Genomic DNA, 22,519 nt, shown 5'->3' on the forward strand with positions numbered 1-22,519 from the left:
CAACCTCACTGCGAGACTGTTTTTCTGGTATAAAATTTTACACATATGCATTTATATTGTATGTATAATACTTTGTTTTACGTACACATTTGTGTTGATTAATTTTTAAGATGTGATGTCTTTTTCATTGTAATGCGCATTGAGCATCTTTTAGGAAATGGAAATGCCCAGTATAAATGCTATTTATTATTATTATTAATTGTGGGCTGATCATGAGTTACTGAATTCTTCCCAAAGATCCTTCATGTTCTATGCTCCCAAGCACCGAGATCTTAGACAATGAGTACTGTGGGCCTATACATTTTATATTATGAGTGTGTGTGTGTGTGATTGTGTGATGACGCAGTGGAATCAGGCACTTGTAAGTTTTTGGGTTCATTATTTTTTTTATAATAATGGAGTTAATGGTATCATCTTTAGTTTGTGTATTTGACTTTGACATGCTTTTGCTGAAAAAAAGTAGGCCTACTCATCTGTTTTGAATAGAAGTTGAGACATTAGTGATTGACATAGGTGGGGGTGCCTGGTTTCAGGGGTCAAGTTTGCTTGAGTGTCCTTGGAAACTGCAAATTTAAATTTTTTGCGCTTTTGATCAACACTTTTCAATAAAATTCACACCAAAACGGGTTCAAGTTTTAGTAAGGTTTTTACGGCGCTCGCAACTGCATAAGGTCATGTGAGGGCCAAGGGGTGGATGTCAACAGAGAAGTCCAAACAGGAAATCAGGCTTTCTCTGCTCACCTCTCTAGCCTGAACAGCACAAAGTCAGCTTCGACTATCAAGACAGACACCCCAGAAATAGCACTTCACAAGAGAGTGACAAACATACAAAAGAAGTAGAAGAAAAACGACGATGGTAAGGATGAGAAAAGAAAAAGCAGTGTGAGCATGACATTGATAAGTCAGCCCATTCACAATTCTACTGTGCATAAGAACGTGTTAATATCCCCCCTTTGGGAATGGCCTACAGACACTTCAGTCAGTGGCATTGCCCTGGGGGGACCCAGTGAGCATAAATTGTGATGAGCCCCTCGTAAAAAAATTGATTAAAAAGCCAAATGGAAAGAAAAAAAATGTTGGGTTTTACTATTCTATTATTTATAAGAGTGTCTCATTTCATTGCCATGCCACTCACACATACATGTATGCATGCATCTACGCGCGCATGCACATAAAATCATATCATATATATTTATCAAGAATAGGCTTTATATCTGTGTTCTAGCATTCTGTTTTCTTTGAAAGTAGTATTTTCCGACTTTCAAGGTTTGGAACTGTTACAAGACTGTCAGTATGTATTCTGCTGTGTAAAAGTTTTCCTTTTTGCTACAAATGCAAAACATGATGGTTCAATTCCTACACGTTGAATTCTATTTTATCAAATGTCATCTTTTTGCTTTGGTGTTGTATTTCACTGAGCAGTTTAGTTTGGTACTGGCAAGTTTGGCTTAGCCAAACATCTAAATGATCCAGAGGGGGTATAAAATGTACAATAATTTTTTATCCGCAGGTCAGGCTATATGTAGGTACCGCAAACTGGCCGTGCACCCCCGTGGCGCACTGTCACGGAGACCAAAACCCACATTTTTACCCTCCTAAAACACTGTGTGATCATGCATACACACAGACACTTAATATATCAGAAGAAAGAGGAACTTTTCCACTTTTTAGTGGTATTATTTATTTGAATCAACGATTCTTTTGAAAGCAAAATCTTGTGGGATAAAAGACAACACTATCGAGGTTTTCACTGTTGCGGCAGCACGTTTCGTGTATTGATTTTTTGAGTGACCTCGGTTGAACAGGAACGGGGAGCGTATGGTATTAAATACTGCAATCTGATTCGTCGATATTTCAAGATGAGAAGACGCTCTTTCCGGTGATATATTTCTAAAGACTGTCCTTTGAGAATTAATAGAAGAGATTTGCGTGTGAAAACTTTCGGTGTGGTTTTTTTATGGAACCAGTGATCGGACTGACAACGGAAATATAACGGCAGAAAGCCCATTCATTCCTCTTCAAGAATAACACAGCCATTGTACGCAAATAAACACCGGACGCTCCCCATCGGTTCGCAAGCAGGGCACCATCGCCCCGGTTTCGTATAAATTCTCTCTCCTTCCCTTCAGCACGCAGCCGATAAGCCGGTAGTCGCGAGGTGATTTTAACCTCCCCTTGTATTTCTTGCCGTTTTCGTCAAAAAGCCATGTTTACATCAATAAATTTCCATCTTCTGGTTATTTGATAGCCCTGAAAAAAATTGAGCTTGTTTTCTATGTTCATAGGTGTGTGTCTACAAGTTTTTGTGAATATCCGTTCAAATTTAAGAATGTTGTGACATCTCAAAGTGTAGACATTTCGCAATTAAAAAACTGTAAACATTTTTTGCAACTTCAGATGGTCATAACTTTGTTAAAAATGAAGCTATATGTATAAATCTGGTATCAAAATGCTCAGAATGATAAATTCTATAAGGTAGTGCAGTTAACTATGAAATCAGAGGACTTTGAAATTTCAGTTTGTGGTACCTACTATATGATTAGATGTATTTTCCAGTTCTTTCTTCTGCTTTTATTGAGCTAATGAAACACAAAAACTATAATATCACCGTTTCAACATTAATCAGACAATGTCATAACACCCAATTTTAGATATCAATTACATTCATACCTTGTCCACACATGCAAGCTGTTTCACCATGCCATAACGCATCTGTAAAAGAAAGAAAAACACAGTAATAAAACGTTTTTGTATATATTTACTGATTCAGTTCTTTAACATCTAAAACTCTTTTACATGTTTAATTCACTTTGCCAAAATCCAAATTGACCTTCATTCCTTTTGCCTCTTCTTCAAAAGGGCTAGCAAACCCCTTTGGGACCTGCGATGGGGAAAAATTTGCTGCAATAAGAAACATACTGAATAAACTTAATACATTATCACCGTAATTCGAGAAGTACACTTTGTTGAGCAATTCTAAACCTGTCTCTCAGGACTCTGTAAAGAGATAATAATGTCGGCACCACCAAAGTCCTGCTTCCATCATCTTCATCAGTCAACCATCAAGATGATGTTCTAACAAAAATAAAAACGATCGACTTTCTCCTTTTAGGAACAGTGCCCTCATGTTTCAAGCATGCAGTTGCAACAGCTCAACAAATGAAGCAGATAAGTTTAAGATCTATAGGCCAATCTCTAGCCTACAATTTTTGTTTAAAATCCTAAAAACATGGGAGCTAGTCTCAGTTAAAAGCATCTCTTGAAAAAAATCATCTTTCAGAATGCTATCAGTCAGCCTACAGAGTTTCACAATGCAAAGACAGCACTTATGAAAAGTCCAGAATGACCTCCTATGTGAAACTGACAAAGGTAAGTTCTTGCCTTACTCGATTTATGAGCTGCATTTAACACCATAGGTCTTTCAATCTTGATCGAGGTTAGACCAAAGCTATGGCCAATCTGAGACTGATCTTGAATGGATGGAGTCATATGTGTCTGATTGTACAGTCTGTACTTATCAATGAAGAAATGTCATCCACTTACTGCCTGTGCTTTGGCACTTCCCAAGGGTCCATGCTTGGTCCACTTTTGTACACATTATACACAAAACCAATTCAAATACCTAGGAAACATGTTCACATCAGATGGAAAAAAGGATAGAAAAATAGAAACAAGAAAGGCAAATGTTTTGAAGAAAAAAAAAAAAATCTTCCACAGTCCCAACTGGAGGCAGTTGCGTATTTAGGACTGTCCATAGGCGCATTAAAATAGTTTTGTTTTTCTTTCATTTGGAGGGAGTTTGCAAAGGGTGATTTTGTTGCAGCAGTGAGGGGTAGATTCTATGAAATGTTTCAGGTGAGAAAGAAAGTGTGCACAGCAAGGAAAAAACAAAACGAAATCTCTTAGACGAGGAAGATTAAGTGCCATGGTAAAACAAACAAATGGGTTCCTGACACAGGGGAAATGAGCTACACTTTTGTTGTAAGATCATGTTGACATCCATCGTTACCTAGTATTGTAAACGAAGCCACTGTTCGTTTCACTTATGATTAGTGTAGGTCAGAGTTGTGGGTGGGTATACTAAAAGCAGCTCACCAGCAGCTGAAAATTTGTTACCGACTTGTCAACTTGGGTAAACAAGATGGGTTCATTTATTGGAGGGACTAACAATAAGGACAGGTGAATAGATTTTATGACGGCTCATCCACAGCGTCAGGAACCAAAATTTAATATAATGTATGCTACGTGTCGGACGATGACAGATTTGCATGGCCATCTTGGACAGGATTTTTGGACTGTTGATTGATAAAATATAGTGGTGGCTGCCACGTTGGACAAGTTATCATTTTATGCAGTGCCTTTATAATGATATAGAGAAAAACACAAGTGGCCATTTGTACAGGCCTTATATAATGTGGCAGTCTTGGTAGAATCGACAATAATTCATTTTGAACTACGCAGAATAGGACGTCGCTCAGGCCCTCTGTGGTTATATGGGATGCGCGCAGAATAGGACAAATGTCAAAGTATCTTTGTGTCAATTCCAATAAAACCCTCATCTCATCCTTTGTGCTTTCACTTTCAGACTACTGCAAATCCCTTTTAAAAGCCCTCCCATTGAAACTATGAATAAGGCATAGCAACTTCAAAACAAGCTGCTTTCATTTTATTCTAAAGAAACCTGGCAAGGAGTGTGAAACTCTATAGTTTTAATCCAACTGCACTGGCTACGTGTGAAATCACACATTCAAGACAAGATGGAATCCCTTGTTCTAAGTGCATCTACGACATTGAACCATCATAATATCTTTGCCACAAGGTTAATGAACTATACAGTGGAGTCCACTTATAACAAGTCCTGAAGTAACGAGAAGTCTGTTATAAAGACATTATTCTGAAACCCTGTTTTTTTCCTTCTTTATCTTTGTAAATAAAATACTGCTATAGCGCAATCAGATAAACGCGCGAGTCGATTATAGCGGAATTTTGCTGCTACTGTGCACAGCGCTTGGCCATTTATACATGATGAAAACGGCGTCAGTTGAGAAACTTGTAGGTGATCAAGCGAAACAAAGAATGGGAGAGCCTACTTGTGTCAACAATGAAGGCCGGAGCGAATAAGTGGGGAGGGAGGGACATGCGCACACAAGCCGTTTTGAAGCAGAACGCATTGCCTGATAGTGATAGGCCAGCCTAGTCTAAATTATCTAGGCCTATCATGCCTCTCACTTCTCCGCACGGCGTCACTTTTCGCCCGATTCTGTTACTTCTAGTTAGCGTGACTCAGCAGCCCGCCGGAGCTCCCCGGCTCGGGATCACGGGGTTAATGAGCCCAGAAGCGACTTTGCCGGTGTTGGTCAGGAAGTTCGCATTTTTGACTATGTTTAAAACGATATAACTTCTTCCCCATCCCACATAGCAAACCATTACGTGAACATACTAAAAGCTCAATGTCTTGAGATTTATTCTACTTTGCAACGGTTAATTTCTGTGCCTTAGTTTTTGCTCTAGACAAGTGTTTGTAGAGTACCCAATTTGTCCTATTTTAGTTACAAACTTATGAATAAATTATGATTGTTAATTCAAAAAAGGCACGACAGATCTCTCCAAATTCTGTGTTAAACTGACTACGAATATCATGTCTTTTACCATGAGAAATCTTAAATCTACGCGAGTAGTTATAGTAGTCAAGTTATAAGAGAAGAAAGATGCACATCTGCATTTTTTAACTAAAAACGATCAGCGTTAGCTCTTATTTTACTATTAAACAAGAGAAAGTTACTCTGCGTTTGTTCATGAATCATTCTGTGTCTGTGGCAGCCTGCATACAACTAAAAAGATATAATATAGAATCTAAGCAATTAAAAAAACCCACAAAACCGTGTAAATACATGGGTAGAGATAAACTTCTTGTACGGAATAAAAATAATGACAGCTAACACATTCATTCTTAGTTTTTGAGTCGGAAATATGCGCGGACACAATTATGAATATAAAGAAATCAGTCACATTGTCAGTTATTGCAAATGGTCACAGAAACGAAAAATAAAGCTGAAAAAGTCTGGTGCTGATTCAGTGTCCCTGGAAAGCTAGAAATTATTCTTATAACCCAATTATGAGAAGTCATCCCTTTTATTCAGTCAACTTACAAAACCTAGACTTAACGTTTTAAGAAAAGTACTGAATTTCTGGAGTGTAACAGATACTGTTCTTGTATTAGATCTACATTGAAGATGTATTCTAGCACTAAAATTGATTTGTACTTTTCATAGAGAAACTTCATGGTGACTTTTATAAACTTTCGAGAAAATATGCAAATATTCACAAATATTAGACACAAATATTAGACACAAATATTAGACACATAAAGTTGTATTTGGAGGAAGCACTTCATAACGAATAGTGCGCCCGATGGATAAAGTTGCAAAATTACAGCTTTCTATTATATGCACAGATACCATCTTTTCTGAGTATCTGCACCAATGCTATGTCGTTCGTGTTCCAAAAGTTAGACAGATTTTGACGAGGCCTTTTTTTATATTGATTTTTTTTCATTCACGCTAGTCAAAAAAAATTACGATTTAGCATTGTCGACTCCAGCGCATCTAACGAAATAATCAGACAAGTTACAATGTCTGTTCTTTTTTGAGTCTCAAGAGCAGAAATCCATGCTTTGGGTGCACTAAATGAGAATTACCATAAATACAAGGATACACCTTAAATTGTACCTTGAAAAGTACCAAAAATTAAGTCAGCCCAGACAGAGCGGCGACAGGGAGCTGACCCCCGTGACCCCTACGTGATAAGGCGCCTGCCGGGGAACCCACCGCGGCAACTAAAATTCCACTGCCGGTGCGCCGTGTCCGATGCGGCGATGGAGAGGTCACAGTGCTGTGATGGATGGAGCGAATGTGAGACGTGCACAAGCAGACGCAGTAACATGCCACAGGGTGTGATGGGGTGGGGGAAAACACAGCGGGCGAGTGACCATAGAGAACTTTCGTTCTGATCGCCAACGCCGAGCTGTCAACATCGTTAACCCTAGAGAAAGGAACCGGATTCAATTTTTGATCAAGTAAGACCTAGAGGTCATGTTGGACAAAGCCATCATCAGAGGAGATAACAAAACGAAATATACAGAATACCAAACTCATAGATTAGGCCTACTTTATTATTTCCTTTGAATTTATTACTGGATCCCTCACAACGAGAGTCTTGCTATAACGGACATTTCGCACTAGCCCCCCCCCCCCCTCGTTATAACAGGATTCCACTGTACTATCTCCGCCTTTAAAATTACACATAAAAAGACTTAAAACCTTCCCAAAGTAAAAGTCAGAGACTCAGAGAGCATTTTCAAACCAAACCCTTTCCCTGTGGAGTACTTTACCCACCGTATCTATTGGAAGGGACAATCTTGGGCAAAATTCAAATAAGTGTTTAAAACGCATTTATATCTGACTAATGTCTATTAGAAATTTTGGTCATTACATGTTAACAATGAGCAACACTTCGTATACACATGCTTCTTTTGATATACAGTGTAGTCTCTCTATAACGACCTTCGATATAACGACATCTTCTGCATAGCGACATGGTGCCCAGGTCCCGATTTTCCCTTATATATTATTAGTAATATTTTTGGCTGTCTCTCTATAATGACAACTCTCTGTAACGACATTTTTTTTTCTGGTCACGACAATGTCGATATAGAGAAGCAGCACTGAAGATTCTTTGATCAAGCTGTGTTCTTACAAGAAGTTACGTGATACAATCGATATGTGAGTGTGTGCGTGTATGTGTGTGGGAGGTGGGGGGTTGCAAGTTTGAGGGAAACTTTTGTTGCGAGAGACCGCTTCGAGAAGGTTTTAAGGCTGATTTGTCGCGAAAATGATAGACTGTGGCCACACCACACAGGGGCTAAATTTGACAGGTAAAAAATATAGAAAATAAACGAGAGTGTCACAGAACAGTGGATTTAAGTACACTTAAACGTTATGAAAAAGTGATTGTTAAAGACTTATCGGATTGCCTGTACCTTGAAGTGAAAGCCAAGCACACGTTATTTGGTAAAACAGAAAGAGATTATAAGGGCAACAGACAAGGGCAAGCTTTCCCACCTTTCTTTCCTTTGCAAGCCACTCATTAGCTTTGCGGCTGTTAATGTAATCAACTGCTCTGTGGCCAGACTGAAACATCAAGACAAAAGATTGATACATAGACGTTCTGATGAGGAAAAGTGCAAAATCAGACACCCTTTTGAAATAAGTTACAATTGAAGACATTGCATTTTTATCGCTTTTTTACTGTAGGTGTTTTGACATTTCCATTGACACAATTTAGAAAAATTAGGAGGCAGGCTTTAAACTCTGCCTGTCTGGGTCAACCTAGGCTGAAAGAGATACATCCCAGCAGAAAGACTGAGATACTAAAAATTTTTTTTCCCCACTCAGTAATCAAACTCAGGTCTCTTGTGTTAGACAGATAAGTACCTAACCACTGCGCCTCAGACGCCAGTCATGTTAAAATTCAACAGCAATACTACAGAGATATATTATGAGAAATTTGAGTTTTTTTGTATAGCCATTTTACTTTTGAATGATACTATAAAAAGCACTCTGGTATGAGGGGACAAACAATTTGAATTTTACAGAGGTGCGCTCACAGACAGGCAGGTAAACTTCGACACCTTTTAGGAAAGGCATATCTTCTGTACACATTGTTAAAAGGCATTTCAAAAAAAGTGATTCAAGTAGCATAACATTCAACTTTGAAATGCTTTAGAGTAGCCTCCTTCATGATTCAATGTCAAATTAAGAAAAACAATACAAGCGTTGATGGAGGTGTAAAACATAATAGACATGGACAGAAAATGCTGTTCTCACACAGTCACACAGCTCTTGGTTAATTCCTGCATCAGTCAGCAAAAAACAGAAATCTTTTCTCTCGTCCTCTTCTTCTACAGCACAGGTATAGTGATAGGCTGTCCGACCAAGCTGCAAAACAAACCATGGGAGGAGAGTAATGAAAACGGAGGTAAAAACTGATCAATACTTTTCAAATTACTCAAGATCAAAATCTCTTCATTTGGGAATTGAAGCAGGATCATAAATATCACAGCATAATATAAGCTAGATCACAGGACAAAAAATATTCACATAATGTGAAGACAGAGTTAATAAGTTCTATTCAAGGAACATAATTAATACTTCAAAGAACATATGAAAGGGTACGATATCAATTATACCAAACAGTAGACAATATTTATAACATCGCATTGGAGGAAAAGAAAATTAATTCATTAATTTATTTCATTATGTTTCGAAAGTAACAAGGTTTAGTAAAGAATGCGCAATTCCAGCTATTTTTTTCCTAATTGGCATCAACAGGAACATAATATTGCTGTCTCCTTGTCAAAGCCAATGAGTTAACTCTGGGATTACTCCAGCTCAACGGACTAGGTCTAGAGTCAGCATTACAACATGCAAATTTTGTATTTTTCTTAAGAAAGACAAAGCTGTTGAAACAAAAGTAGACGACAGAATCAATATTTTTAAGCTTGTCATTACAAATTCTATCCAACACAGAATAGTGTCCCTCAGCCTAAAGAACTGTGCACCAGAGCTCCCTGGAGCCGACCCTTAATGTTAAAACCTCTGTGTGCTAAGGTCTGAGTTTGGTGTGCAGAAAGGTAGGGTTTTAACTCAACTGCTGGTGAGGCCCTCCGTGGTTATATGGGATGCCCGCTAACCGATCCAGTCACTTTGTGCCCAACCTTTGACCCGTCGGCACGTCTACCTGTTCTCCAGGAAGGAGGCACCGGTGGCGGCTATTTTGAGCTCTTCACTATGGATTATATTTTTGTGTGTGTTCCCCTGCCCCTTGTTTTCCGAAGCTGATTCTGTAATGTATAAAACTCTTATATTTTCTCTTGCATAAATTACTTGTATTATACTACTGCTATAATATAATTTGTTATTCGCTGACATTATTACCACAGCACATCGCCCCCACCCACAGTCTCTGCTCCCCTTCAATTGGCTCTCTGAGCAATACTATTCATAGGCACAATTCTTGCCCTCTGGGCTCCTCGGCATTGCCCTAGTGGCTGACAGGGTTTCAGTATTGTCAGTTATATACTGTTAATCGTTTTAAAACGAAAGACAAATCATGGCGGATACTGAAGACATTTTGTCTGTACATGATCCCAGTGAACAAAAACGTATGACTTTTCCCTCCTCTGCTCAGTCAGAGACTGATATTATTAAGATGTACTTAAAAGGAATGCGGAGGCAATGGAAGCATTGGTGACGTTAATGAGTGTAAAAAACAAAAGAAAAAGGAAAAGGTCTGTTTCTACATCTTCGAGTGAGTCCCCCATTCCAAGCACAAAAAGAAGCGCTATTACCAAAGCAGTGAGAAACAGACAAGGAGAGTGAACAAGACCACCCAAGCATCTCATTCTAACCTTGAAGAGACGGGAAACGTGTTATCAGATGGCAAGATAATAGATGATCTGTTCTGCCTCCCCTGACAATGACTATCAAAGGGATCGAGACGAGAGGGCATTAAGTGCGGCAGGGGATTGGTTCGCAATACAAGGTAGACGAAGAGATAAGGGACCCTCTGTCTGAAAACCTCGCAAAGTTTGCGGAGAAAAGATTCTGCACAACAATGAAAGATGACAAGATGAAAGAAAAGGTAAGTAAGTACAAAAGGCCAGGAAATTGTGAAGCGCTCCTGGTACGACAAACAAATCCAGAGATTCGGAAACTGTTACAAAGCGAAGAGAAAAGGAACGATGCCAGGTACACCGCGATCTAGAAAACGATTGTGAAAGTGACTACTGCGGTGGCACAGTGTGCTGACCTTTTGGTCAACGATGGCGAAAGCAAAAGGCCCATTGTCCAAAAGTTATTGAAGGTTATCTCCATCCTCGGGCACTCCCAGCAGAAAATCACCAGCCGCATAAAGGAAGCACAAAGGTGGGCCTTACCCATGAACATGAAGGGTATCTGTGACGTACCAATAGACGGTACTAAATTCCTCTAAGGCGACGACATAAAGAAAACTATTCATGATGCGAACGAACAAAGAAAAACGGTGCAATTTTCCTCTCCACATGCCACTCACGCTTACACCTCAGCGTACGGCTAACCCGCTCAGCGGGACAGAAGGAGGCATTTTCTAGCCTATCAGGCCGGGCGTCTGTCCGGCCAGAGGGGGCCGGGGGCTATGCCCACAGACCCTCAGCCAGCCACGCGGCAGTGGCAAACAAAAGGAAGTAACTACGACTATTGACGGAAATATGGTAAGTATGACTGACATTTTGGTAACAAAAAGACTATTGGAGACAAAAGCTGCATTATTCAAGGCAGGGCAAAATTCCCTTTTAAAAGAATTTTGGAAACATTTCAGGTCAGATAAAGCAATTTTAGATATGATGTCTGGAACAACCATAGAAATTTGTGAAGAACCGCCTTCTAAGAGAAAAGTAGATTCTAGTTTTATGACGAGTGAGACAAAGAAAAATGTGATCGACAATGAAATCTGTGATCTATTGATAAAGGGGTTATTGTGGAATCACGACATGAACCAGGTGAGTTTATCTCCTCCATGTTTACCAGAAAGAAGAGTGATGGCTCATATTGAATGATCCTAAACTTAAAAAAATTCAAGGTAAATATTCAATATGAGAAGTTTAAAATGGAAAATTTAGCTACAATTTTGAATCTAGTGTCCAGAAACTGTTGGATGGCAAGCATAGATCTTGTTTCTGCATATTATAGCGTCCCCATTACCGCAGAAAATAGAAAATACTTTAAATTCTTCTAGAAAGGGCAACTCTACGAGTATATGTTTTTCAACAATGGCCTGGCCCAGTGTCCTAGAAACTTTGCAAAGCTGACAAAGCCAATATAAGCCCACTTGCGTAGCTTGGCATACCTTAGCACAGGCTATCTTGATGACTCACTGCTTCTAGCAGATGAAAAAGTAGACTGTTTGAAAAACGAGGCGACACGATATCAGTTTTTGATAAAAAGGGTTCATCATGCACCCTACAAAATCTGTTCTCACTCCCACACAAGAAAAACTTACCTTGTGTTTATGATTAAATCAAAGGAAATGACATTGACTCTTACTGAGATAATGAAAGAAGTTATTTTGGAGGCCCCCCTGGAAATTTCCAGCTGTCAGTTTAACAAAATAAGAGACGCAGCAAGACTCATAGGTCTGCTGGTCGATGGCTTTCCAGCCATGCCCTAAGGGCCTCACCATTATATAAATATTCAAAAAGACAAGATATAAGCTTCAAAAACATGCAAATATAATTGGGAAAAATCAATGCACCTATCGCCACTAGCTCTTGAAGACATACAGAGGTGGAAAAAAAATTGGCTCGTCTGCGAGTTCAAGAACTACACCAGACCCTCAGTTGGTGGTCACCACAGATGCCAGCACAAAAGCTCGGGGAGCTGTCTGTGGCACTCAAAAAACAGGCAGAGCCTGGTCACACGAAGAAGCATGCAATATGCATATTTATGAGTTAGAAATGCTTGCAGCCTTTCTGGGCTTGAAATCGTTTGCCAAAGGACTGAAGGATGTTCATGTCCGACTGTTCGTGGAAAACACAGCAGCAATGATTTCCCTAAACAAAATGGGATCAGTAATATTCCCTAAACTCGACGAGTTGGCCAAAAACGTATGGAATTGGTGTATCAAAAGGAACATAAGGCTGTCAGTTGTGAGAATCCCTGGCTCTGAAAAGACACAGGCGCAGACTATGAAAGTAGACATGTCAGTGCTGACACTGAAAGACAAATAGACTCAGAACTTTTGAATGTCGCTTTGAAAATGTTGGAGTGTACGCCTGATGTAGACTTATTCGCATCCAGGCTGAACCACCAGTGTGAAAGGTCGTATCTCTAAAGCCAGACCCAGGGGCTTTCGCAACTGATGCATTCACATTAAACTGGAAAACACTTAATTTTCTGTTTTTTCCGTCATTCTGTCTCCTTCCCAGGGTACTTAAAAAAATCAAGGAAGATGTAGCAACAGGGAGAGTAATTGCACAATTCTGGCCAACTCAACCATTTTTTCCTCTCCTCATGAAACTTCTAGTGCGTCAACCAGTTCTACCATCAGCATGCAAAAGGCTCCTGACCCTTCCAAGCCACCCGGATGTTCTACATCCACTGAGGAAAAGGCTAAGACTGCTTCTATGCAGGAAGTCAGGCTACAGTACGTACAACAAGGCTTTTCAGGAGCTACCAATCTCATCATGGCGACCAGATACTAAGAGGGCATATATTACAATGTTGAAGAGGTTCGCTCTTAGGACTCAAGGGGATCCCATTTCACTGCCAGTGACTGCGGCAGTTAATTTTTTGGGACAACTTCTTAGCTCAGGAGCTTCGCTCTCCGCTGTGCGCACCACAAGGTCAGCCTTGTCATGCTACTTAAATGTAGAAAATAACCCATTTGGAAATTTTGACTGTGTAAAAAGACTGATCAAAGGCATATTTGAAAGTCAATGGGCGGTACCATTTAGAAGTAAACTGACAACGTGGGACCCGCTGCATGTTCTGGACTTTTTAGAGTCGTGGTTTCCCAATGAGGATTTGACTTTAAAGGAGGTAACTTTGAAACGAAAAATGTTTCTAGCTTTGTTATCTGGGCAGAGATGCCAAACCATTCATTCTTTGGACATAAATTTCATGAAATTAACAGAAACAAAATGTACATTCATAATTAAGACTCTCCTTAAGCAATCCAGGAAGGGGCATCACCTTGACCCAATAGTATTCATGGCTTTCCAAGAAAACAAAAACTTGTGCATTGTAAACATGCTGAAGGTGTACATAAACATGACTAAGGCCCATAGGGAAGGTAACGGAGCCTCAAAACTGCTACTCAGTTTCCAAAAACCGTTCAAATCAGTCAGCAGAGACACTGTGAGTAAATGGTTAAAAATAGTCCTGTGTACGACTGGTTTTGACGTCTTAATATTCACAACTCACAGCACCAGAAGTGCCAGTACGTCTTGTGCTCTACAGTCTGGAATCTCCATAAATGCCATCTTGGCGGCAGTGGGATGGTCAAAAGAGACCACTTGTACTTGATTCTATAAAAAACAAGTTGGAGAAAATTTTGGAGAGAAACTGATCCAGACTCACTTTACCGCAAAATATTCATGTAACCCTTCATGTGTAAATATTATGAGCTGTTAATCCCTAATTCTGTGCCTTTACATTTTTTTCTGTGCATATCCATGTGATTTTATAAACATAATATATATAGCAATCAAAATCCACAGCTTAGTTGATTCATTTGAACTTGTATTATCTTCTAATTGCTCTGTGCATGTAGTCTTACACCTGAATGATATTCAGTGAGAGTAAAGTGAAGCAGTCACAGTTGAGCTCTGAAATCCCATATAACCACGGAGGGCCTGACCGGCAGTTGAGTTAAAATTGTAGAAACAATCGAGACTTACCTGTTAGTTGATGATTGTTTCTGATTTTGACGATTCTGTCGTCAGGAACGGAGCGGTAATATGCCCTCTCTTAATCCCTCCCAATGTGTATGACATGCAGTGCTCAGTTCATTGATGTTGCTATGATGATATTATATTGTGCATGCCAAAGTTGTACTACATGTATAACACTATGAGCATGCTCACATCAACAGTGAATGGCTGAAGAGTGACTGGATCGGTTAGCGCACATCCCATATTACGACTCCGCTCCTGACGAGAGATCGTCAAAATCAGAAACAATCATGGATCTCATTTCTAAAATTAACATAAGATGAAGTATCATGAAGCATACTCAGGGTACGAGCACAGACCCAAACAGTTTATGCAAGTTTGTTTGTTTCAGTAAAGAGACACTTGTATATATCTACACAATAACAGTTACTTAGTGCAGGGAAAGAGTCAGACAAATAGATAGAAAGAAAGCAAGCAAGAAAGAAAGAAAGCAAGAAAGAGAAGTAGGGTTTACCACTGGCACCTTCCAACCGCCCATAACTGAAACTTCTCCAATACCAACAACAGCATCATCAGCTATACAATAACAGAAACACTAAGATCAATACTTACAACAACAGAAACAACTTTAGCAACAACAACACCACTAACTGACAGCTGATAAATCAGCATCAAGCTTACATTGTCACATGCATTGATATCCACTGCATCATGATGAAGAAGCAGCTTGAGTACATCAAACCTCCAATACAAGACACAGAGGTGAATTGCAGCACGACCACCCTGGACATTTAATTAAATAACATTTTATTATTATACTTGGAACAGATATAGAAAAACCACACATATAATTATGTGCATGTGATTTTGTGTTATATAGTAGCAACAGGTAGGCCTATAATAAATGTTACAAATCTTTATTGTCCCACTCTAAATGTGTATCAGCTAAATTTGGTAAAACAAATTTTTTTGGAATAAAATTTGATTAAGTTCTTTCTTATTATCTTCTAGCAGAATTTATCTAATTTTGAATGGAGTATTCTTTTTACTTATCATAGTATCACAAACTGTAATTACTGTTGTTAATAACATAATTAGGGACAATAAATGTAGAACCTAATCGGGTGAATACATGATCAGTGTCAGACATCAATGATACACAGTGTGAGAGTGTGAATGAACATGTGTGTGTATGTGTGTGTGTGTGTGTTTGTGTGTGTGTGTATGCGTTGTGTGTATGCCGAGTGTGAGTGTAAGTCTGTGTTGCAGAAGGCTGATAAGAGCACCTTATTTTATTGTGTTGGTGGACACCAGATGTCCTACTTCTTAAACTTTTCTTTCCCTAGTCATTGTCTGTGTGTCTTATTCTTTTCCAGAGGTACGTGACCATTGTGTGTCCATTTGCTTTTCTTCATTCAAAACTTAGTATTTGCCCTTTGCATTTTGACAATGTTAACACTTTGCAGTCACTTGGCCCAATAATGTGCTGGTGAAAATTAGCTGTTCCAGTCGCCTGGCCCAAGAAGCCGGCAGCAGCCGTTGTCCTGGCCGGGTGACCAAATGGGGTATTTTGTACTGCTGGCTGTGTGACAGCAAAGTGTTAAAGCAGTGTGCATGCTTCAGCTTTGCTTGGGCAGTAAATATAGGAGAAGTAGATTGCTAAGACTGAGTACTACTTTGCAGCACTGATGTAAAAGTGAGGATATAGATTCTATATAAACGGAAGAAAGTTTAAGATATTGTTGGTGAGGACTGTTATTTCTTCAACCAAAAAGGCATCAACTGAAGATCAAAATAAACGAGCCTTATAAAATGTTTAAGATAAGCCTTTTTTTTGTAATAATCGCAATGAAATAGCCGATCTGTCTCTTCCACGACACAATGATAATCATACAAATTTTCTTCAACAATTGAAAAACCAGCCACATTTTAAAAACAATTTTGGCTATGATTAAGATCCACCGGTTGATAAAGGAAGTCATCTCTAGGCTGTTAATTATATTTGAGGCACATGTATCATTATTTTTGATGATATAGAACTAAATCATCCTATAACGGAGCACAGTCCAGTCCAGTCCATAAGGGATATATGTTTAACGAAAGACTAGCAACTTGCTCGTGAGAATAAGTTTGCACTGAAAATGAATGCTGGAGAATTTGTAGGCCTACCTGAGAGAATCCAGACAAACGATTTCAGGGAAAGTATATTTTCAAACTTGTACGTGTCATTTGCAGACTAGTTTCGATTTGACTTTTTTTCATCATCATATCTTTAGAAAAACATCCATATATAAATTGCATTGCAATATGCAATAATCATTAGCTGTAGGCTAACACTGGTGAAATTTCAGAGTAAACAATGTTCTTTCCCACTTCTCATGGGACAAAGATAAAGAGCTTGTTCCTTCCTTGTTCTGTGACATTTTTCTCCCATAGTTTTTATCAGATGGATAAGACCAGCAAAACAGTAATGCCTGTTCTTTTTTAAGTGCAATTATTTGGATATTGTAGTCAAATGCAGTATTTTTACTTCTTCATGTCTTATCCAGCCCTTCCCCAACCCAATTCTTTGAAAAAATTTGAGTCCCTATTTATAACAATTGTACCAGGACATTTGAGTTTTCTGCAAATAATTAAAGAAAGCATAACGTTTTACAATACCTCTAAAGTATTTTCAGCAATACCTCTAAAGTATTTTCAGCAAACTGGTACTTTATATTTTCAAACATCTGCTTGATGACTCAGATAACTTTACAATAAAGCCTGATGCCAGACTTTTCGTTCGAGTATACCATTTCCCTAGAGGACATGTAGCATTTATTACAACCTGTATAATGCTTACCACCAGTAGTACTGAAGAAAGTCATTTTCTATTTCAAAATTGCAAAGAAAATCTCTGCTGCTCACCCTGTCTCTTGCATTCACCAACATTTCTGGTCGGTCTGTTGAAGCCAAGAGGTTGATGACGTCATCAAGAGACCGATGGCGGACAATGTAGTGGAATTTTCTCACCTCAAGCTGTGAGCAGACCAGTTTCAGTAATAAAAGAGAATGTGAGTTTTCTTCTTTGAATTAAAACTTTTTTTCCAAATGACTAAAACCATTCAGGAAGTATACAGTATAGTAAGCAAATGAGTCTATGATTACATAAGAAGAACCTCTATACAACTTTTAAATACATCACACTCTCAGAAAAGACTATTAACTTGAGACACACACCCATCTTTGAAGGATTCAAGTTCTGCACACACTTCAAAGTCTCTGTTAAAATTAAAACACCTAAAAAGGTTTGGCAAACACACAAGTGAACTGTACTTATTAATCATGTAACATACTGCTTATCTTATCTAAACACTGGAGCCTATAGCAGACAAGAGTCGGTTTTAGGATTAACTGTACCTTCCACGCTCCAAAAGATTTTTGCGCCATTGTACAGTAACGGTTGTCCACGGCATTATGCTTGTTAAAATGGCAGCCACTTTGTCTCAATATGTTTTATACATTATTCTGAAACAAATGCATTCCCAAACATTGGCATAAAAAAACAACAACTTTAACTAGGGGGGAAAAAAGAAAGAGCTTTTAAGCCTGTACCGATGCTTCTGTTCTCTTGTAGCTTCACCTCCACTCTACTCTAAATCCATAGACCTGCATTCATGTATGGGCATGTGTTACCGTAACCCTCCTGGGCACCAAGCCGGATTTGGTGTAAGTCTAGCAGTCAGCCAAAGGGCCCATGTCTGCAGTGTGGAGGATAGGTGCTTCACTATTGCGAGCTGAAGACCCAAGTCTAATGCTCAAGCGGGGATAATTTTTACCGAGTATCCCAATTTTTCTGCTAGGATACTGTATCCCACTCAGTCTGGGTTGGCTGTGACATGCAGGGTCAAAATCCTGCCTCCTATATTATCTAAATTGTCTCAATGGGAACAAAATACACCTACATCAGTGAAAGCGAGTTTAGATACATACAATCCATAAGCTCAGGGAACCAGGACTCAAAGGAAAGGCAGAAATTCAACACTCACATCAAATTCTTGCAGCCACTTTGTAAATTCCACAGCTTCTTCCGTCTCATTGCCACTGGCATAAATGAATGTGTCTCTGTACTGAAAGGAGTTAACCCAAGCTGCATAAAGTTAATAGAAATTTAGACACGTGTAAATCAGAAGGAAAAAAAACTCTTAACACAATATGATTGACTGTAAAAATGTTATGCTCAGTTAACACAAATCAGCTTTGACCGTGCCAGTCAGAGCCAATCCGAGCAGAGAGGGATATCACATCCCAACAAAATGACAGAGAAACTCAATAAAAATTTCTTTCCACTCGGGGATCGAACAAAGGTCTCCTGGTGACAGCGAAAAGCCACAAACGGTGGTACTCTTGACTTTACAATGCCAGGTAATGAGCCTAATTATTATTTCACAGATGTGAGTAATACAATGTGTAAGTCTAGAGCCTTTCCAAATGGTTTATTTTTGTATCTGTGCTAATAGGAAAATTACAGTAAAAAAACACAATACTCAGACACAAAGCAGAATTGGCATGAACATTGGTCTATTCTTCTCAAAATCCAGGTGTCCAGAAAAAAAAAACCTATTTAAAGTGGCATGTTTCTAGTCAATTCTTTAGACCCGCTCAACATAGAATTTCAACCGTTCCATTATTGGTTGTTTGTTTCCATAGACCGAGTCATTAAAAAAAACCACAAAGAAAATAATTGAGGTGGTAGAAGTCAAGGGAATATGAAGACAATTCATATGTAAGCTCTTGACTTATGTGGGGTTCCTTTCCTGCAGCCATGCAAGGAGCCACTGTAGAATGTGGGGTGTGACCCTGCCTTGCTGGACCCAGGCCGCATCAAAAACATAATCTTTCTCCTGCCCAAACTTCTGAGCAGGGTAAGATAAATCAATCTGATGTGATTAACGATTGTGGTTTTATTATCCTCATCCTGCAACCAGAACAGGCTGACCATGCTCTGATAGCTGAATGCTTTTAATAAGTTAAATTTAGAGTTTTACCCAACTTTGATTGAAACTTTTAAAACTTGAAACTTCTTGAAAATGCTGATGGATTATCTCCACATCTACAAATTTAAATCCCCTTGGTTGAATTTCATTTGTTTGAAGGTTAATTGAAATTGGTGCAAATATGACCAGGTAATTACCATTTAAATGGGTCCTCTCTTAGACAGACTGTATATTAGAATTATCGCCATCATCTTATTTCCAGCTCCAGTTAAAAATATGTCATGACTTTCAAAAAGAAACCAAAACTTAAAGCTGTCATAAAAAGGCTTCTTCTCTCTCAGACTAGGCACCTTTGAAAAGAATGAAAATTGTTTCATCAAGGAGAGGTTTTCTTTTAATATGGTGGGAAGTTATAACTTATTGTACACTTAGTTTTGAGGGGGTAAAAAAAACATGTCTCTCTCTCTCTCCATCTCTCTCTCTCTCCACCTCTCTCTTTCTTTCTCTCTCTTTCTCTCTCTCTCTCTCTCTCTCTCTCTCTCTCTCTCTCTCTCTCTCTCTCTCTCTCTCTCTCTCTCTCTCTCTCTCTCTCTCTCTCTCTCTCGCTTACTTTACTTTGTCTATTTACTGGTTAGCATTTGTCTGACTCTTTTACCTCCTCCGCCCCCCCCCCCCTTTTCTCTTTTTCTTATCTCTGCCACTCTCTGGAACAGTCTTAATCCCAATGGACCATATTCCTGAGAATGCATGAACCAACACCTGTGCCTGATTCTGACAGGGTTAAGTCTCCCCCTGTTATATTACTAAACCATGCAAAAAAAAAACTATCTTAAATAATCTCAGCAAAACAATTTTAAAATCATATATGCCAAACTAACATTGAAATTGATGAGCATGCTGTCATATCTCACGACACACAAGCGCTCCAGCTCTTTCAAGTTGGATGTCCGAATCAGTTTCACATACGCCTATAGAAATGAAGGGGAAAAAAAGATACAACATGAATTCAGTGAATATCCACAATAATTACTAATGAATTACAATGCAAAGCGTACAATAAAGGCTGATGATATTTACTGTGAATGTAAGAAATGAGACATATATTTACCAAATGTTTAGCACCTTGCAGAAACTTGGTAAGTGAGCCCAAACTGGCTGAATATGATCATTCCAGAGCATGGCCATTTTTCTCTTTAAAAAATTTAAGCTCAGTCCCACTTTTAGAAATTCTTGTTTTTGAACTTTTGTAATGAGCTATTGACCAAATTTGTACGTCCATTTCGCCAAAACAGACCTTTTACTTATTTTTCTCATTATAATTAATTAATCTGCTCCTGATATTTATAATTTGTGGCACTGTGGTGAAATCAGGGGCACATCAAAATAAATTATTTGTGAGACGTCGGGATGAAATCAGGCACTCGTCAAAATTATTAAATTGAAAACACCCGGCATTTTTTCACTTGTTTCATTGGTAACTTGTATCAAATTTTTTTTTATTGCTCATCACCTTTCATGTACACTTAAAAAATACAATTCTGTGTGGTTTTGACTGAAAAAAAGTTGATTAAAGGCACAAAAAAACCCGAAAATGTGCAGTGTCAAAGGACATTCAAGCTTTGGAAGTCACTAAACTTTGGCTGCCATTTTATTTTTCCTCAGTATCCAGGCAACACCCACCCTCTTCAATCGCAATTTTACTTGGGGACTCCAGTGGCTAAGTGAGTAGTGAGTTCAGACTCAAGTAATGTCAGGCAGGTGTGGTGGCGCGGGGATCAGATGGGTGAGCACTGGGGTGTGTCCTTGAGCAGGACATGACAACACTTGCTCAAAATACAGGGCGCTGCACAGTGGCCACCACCAGTGGCATGGTTGAAGACTGTTCTGATTTGTGTAATATTGTGTATTTATGTATGTATTTATGCATGTATTTATGTATGTACGTATTTATAATTATGTATTTACGTATGTAAATGTAGGTTTGCCATTGTAAACCAAAGTACCCTTCCGGGACAAATAAAAGTGTAATGTATTTATTTTTTATTTTAAATATCTCAATTTCTTTTCAAGGTAGATGAGTATTTTTTTCATTGAAAACAAGACAAACGAACAAGCTTTAAGATGATAACAATAACTCCACATGAGCAAAAATTGACAAGTGGCTGATGCCAGCCGGTCATGACGCATTTCTCCCCAATTGGGCAATTTTTACAATTTTTCTTTTTTAACTTAATACCTGTTATGTCCATTTAAAAATAGATTTCTGAGTGAATTCTACATGAAAATGTTGATTAAAAGAACAAAAAATGTAATTTGCAGTTTCCAAGGAGACTCAAGCTTTGGAAGTCACCATTTTTTGCATTCGTGTTCTCGGTAATTTTAAATAACTCTGACACCAGCCTGACTCTCACCTTCTTCAATCGCAAATACATTTTTTATTCTAGATAGATGGGGGGGGGGGGGGGGTCCCATCAAAAGCAAGACAAAAAAACAAGCTTGAAGTTTATACCATTGAACTCCTATTGCCCAAGAATTGACAATCACTTGATTCCACTGTGTCATGACACGGACTAAGTAGAATATTATAACAAAAATATCCAAGTTTTGAAAAAAGCAATATGTTAGGCATCAAGAAACAATGGGCCACAAACAAAAAATGTTTACTTACTTATGTTATTCAATGTCTTGGTGATCAGAAACTTGCAAAAATGATATGTGTGCATGACTGGAGAAGGGTTCTACAATTTTATAAATGTATATTTATATATATATATATATTTTTATATATATATATATTTTTTTTTTTTTTATTTTTTTTTTTTTAAATATATAGATCTATATATATATATATTTTTTTATTTTTATTTAAATTTTAATTTTAATTTTTTTATATATATATATATATATATATATATATATATATATATATATATATATATATATATATATATATATATATATAATATACATATATTATAAGACGCATTTGCTCAAACTGAATTACAGGGTAATAAAAGTCACAAATCAATTTTTATCAAATATAGAGTGCCAT

At 38.3% G+C, this 22,519-nt stretch overlaps 1 protein-coding gene across 2 annotated transcripts in view; it reads right to left on the reverse strand.

Moving 5' to 3' along the window:
• LOC101860591 overlaps window positions 1-22,519 on the reverse strand; it is a 63,799-nt gene that overhangs the window by 9,502 nt on the left and 31,778 nt on the right. For both annotated transcript variants that reach the window (XM_005103903.3, XM_013085667.2), the window contains 7 exons: window positions 20,346-20,435; window positions 18,520-18,600; window positions 17,399-17,509; window positions 15,173-15,274; window positions 8,886-8,996; window positions 8,121-8,189; window positions 2,671-2,712 (listed from right to left, as the gene is read on the reverse strand). In XM_005103903.3, the coding sequence (XP_005103960.1) occupies window positions 2,671-2,712; window positions 8,121-8,189; window positions 8,886-8,996; window positions 15,173-15,274; window positions 17,399-17,509; window positions 18,520-18,600; window positions 20,346-20,435 (606 nt within the window). The remainder of the gene's footprint in view (window positions 1-2,670; window positions 2,713-8,120; window positions 8,190-8,885; window positions 8,997-15,172; window positions 15,275-17,398; window positions 17,510-18,519; window positions 18,601-20,345; window positions 20,436-22,519) is intronic.

Source organism: Aplysia californica, unplaced genomic scaffold (genome assembly GCF_000002075.1).
Source record: "Aplysia californica isolate F4 #8 unplaced genomic scaffold, AplCal3.0 scaffold00395, whole genome shotgun sequence".
NCBI classification, from domain to species: Eukaryota; Metazoa; Mollusca; class Gastropoda; order Aplysiida; family Aplysiidae; genus Aplysia; species Aplysia californica.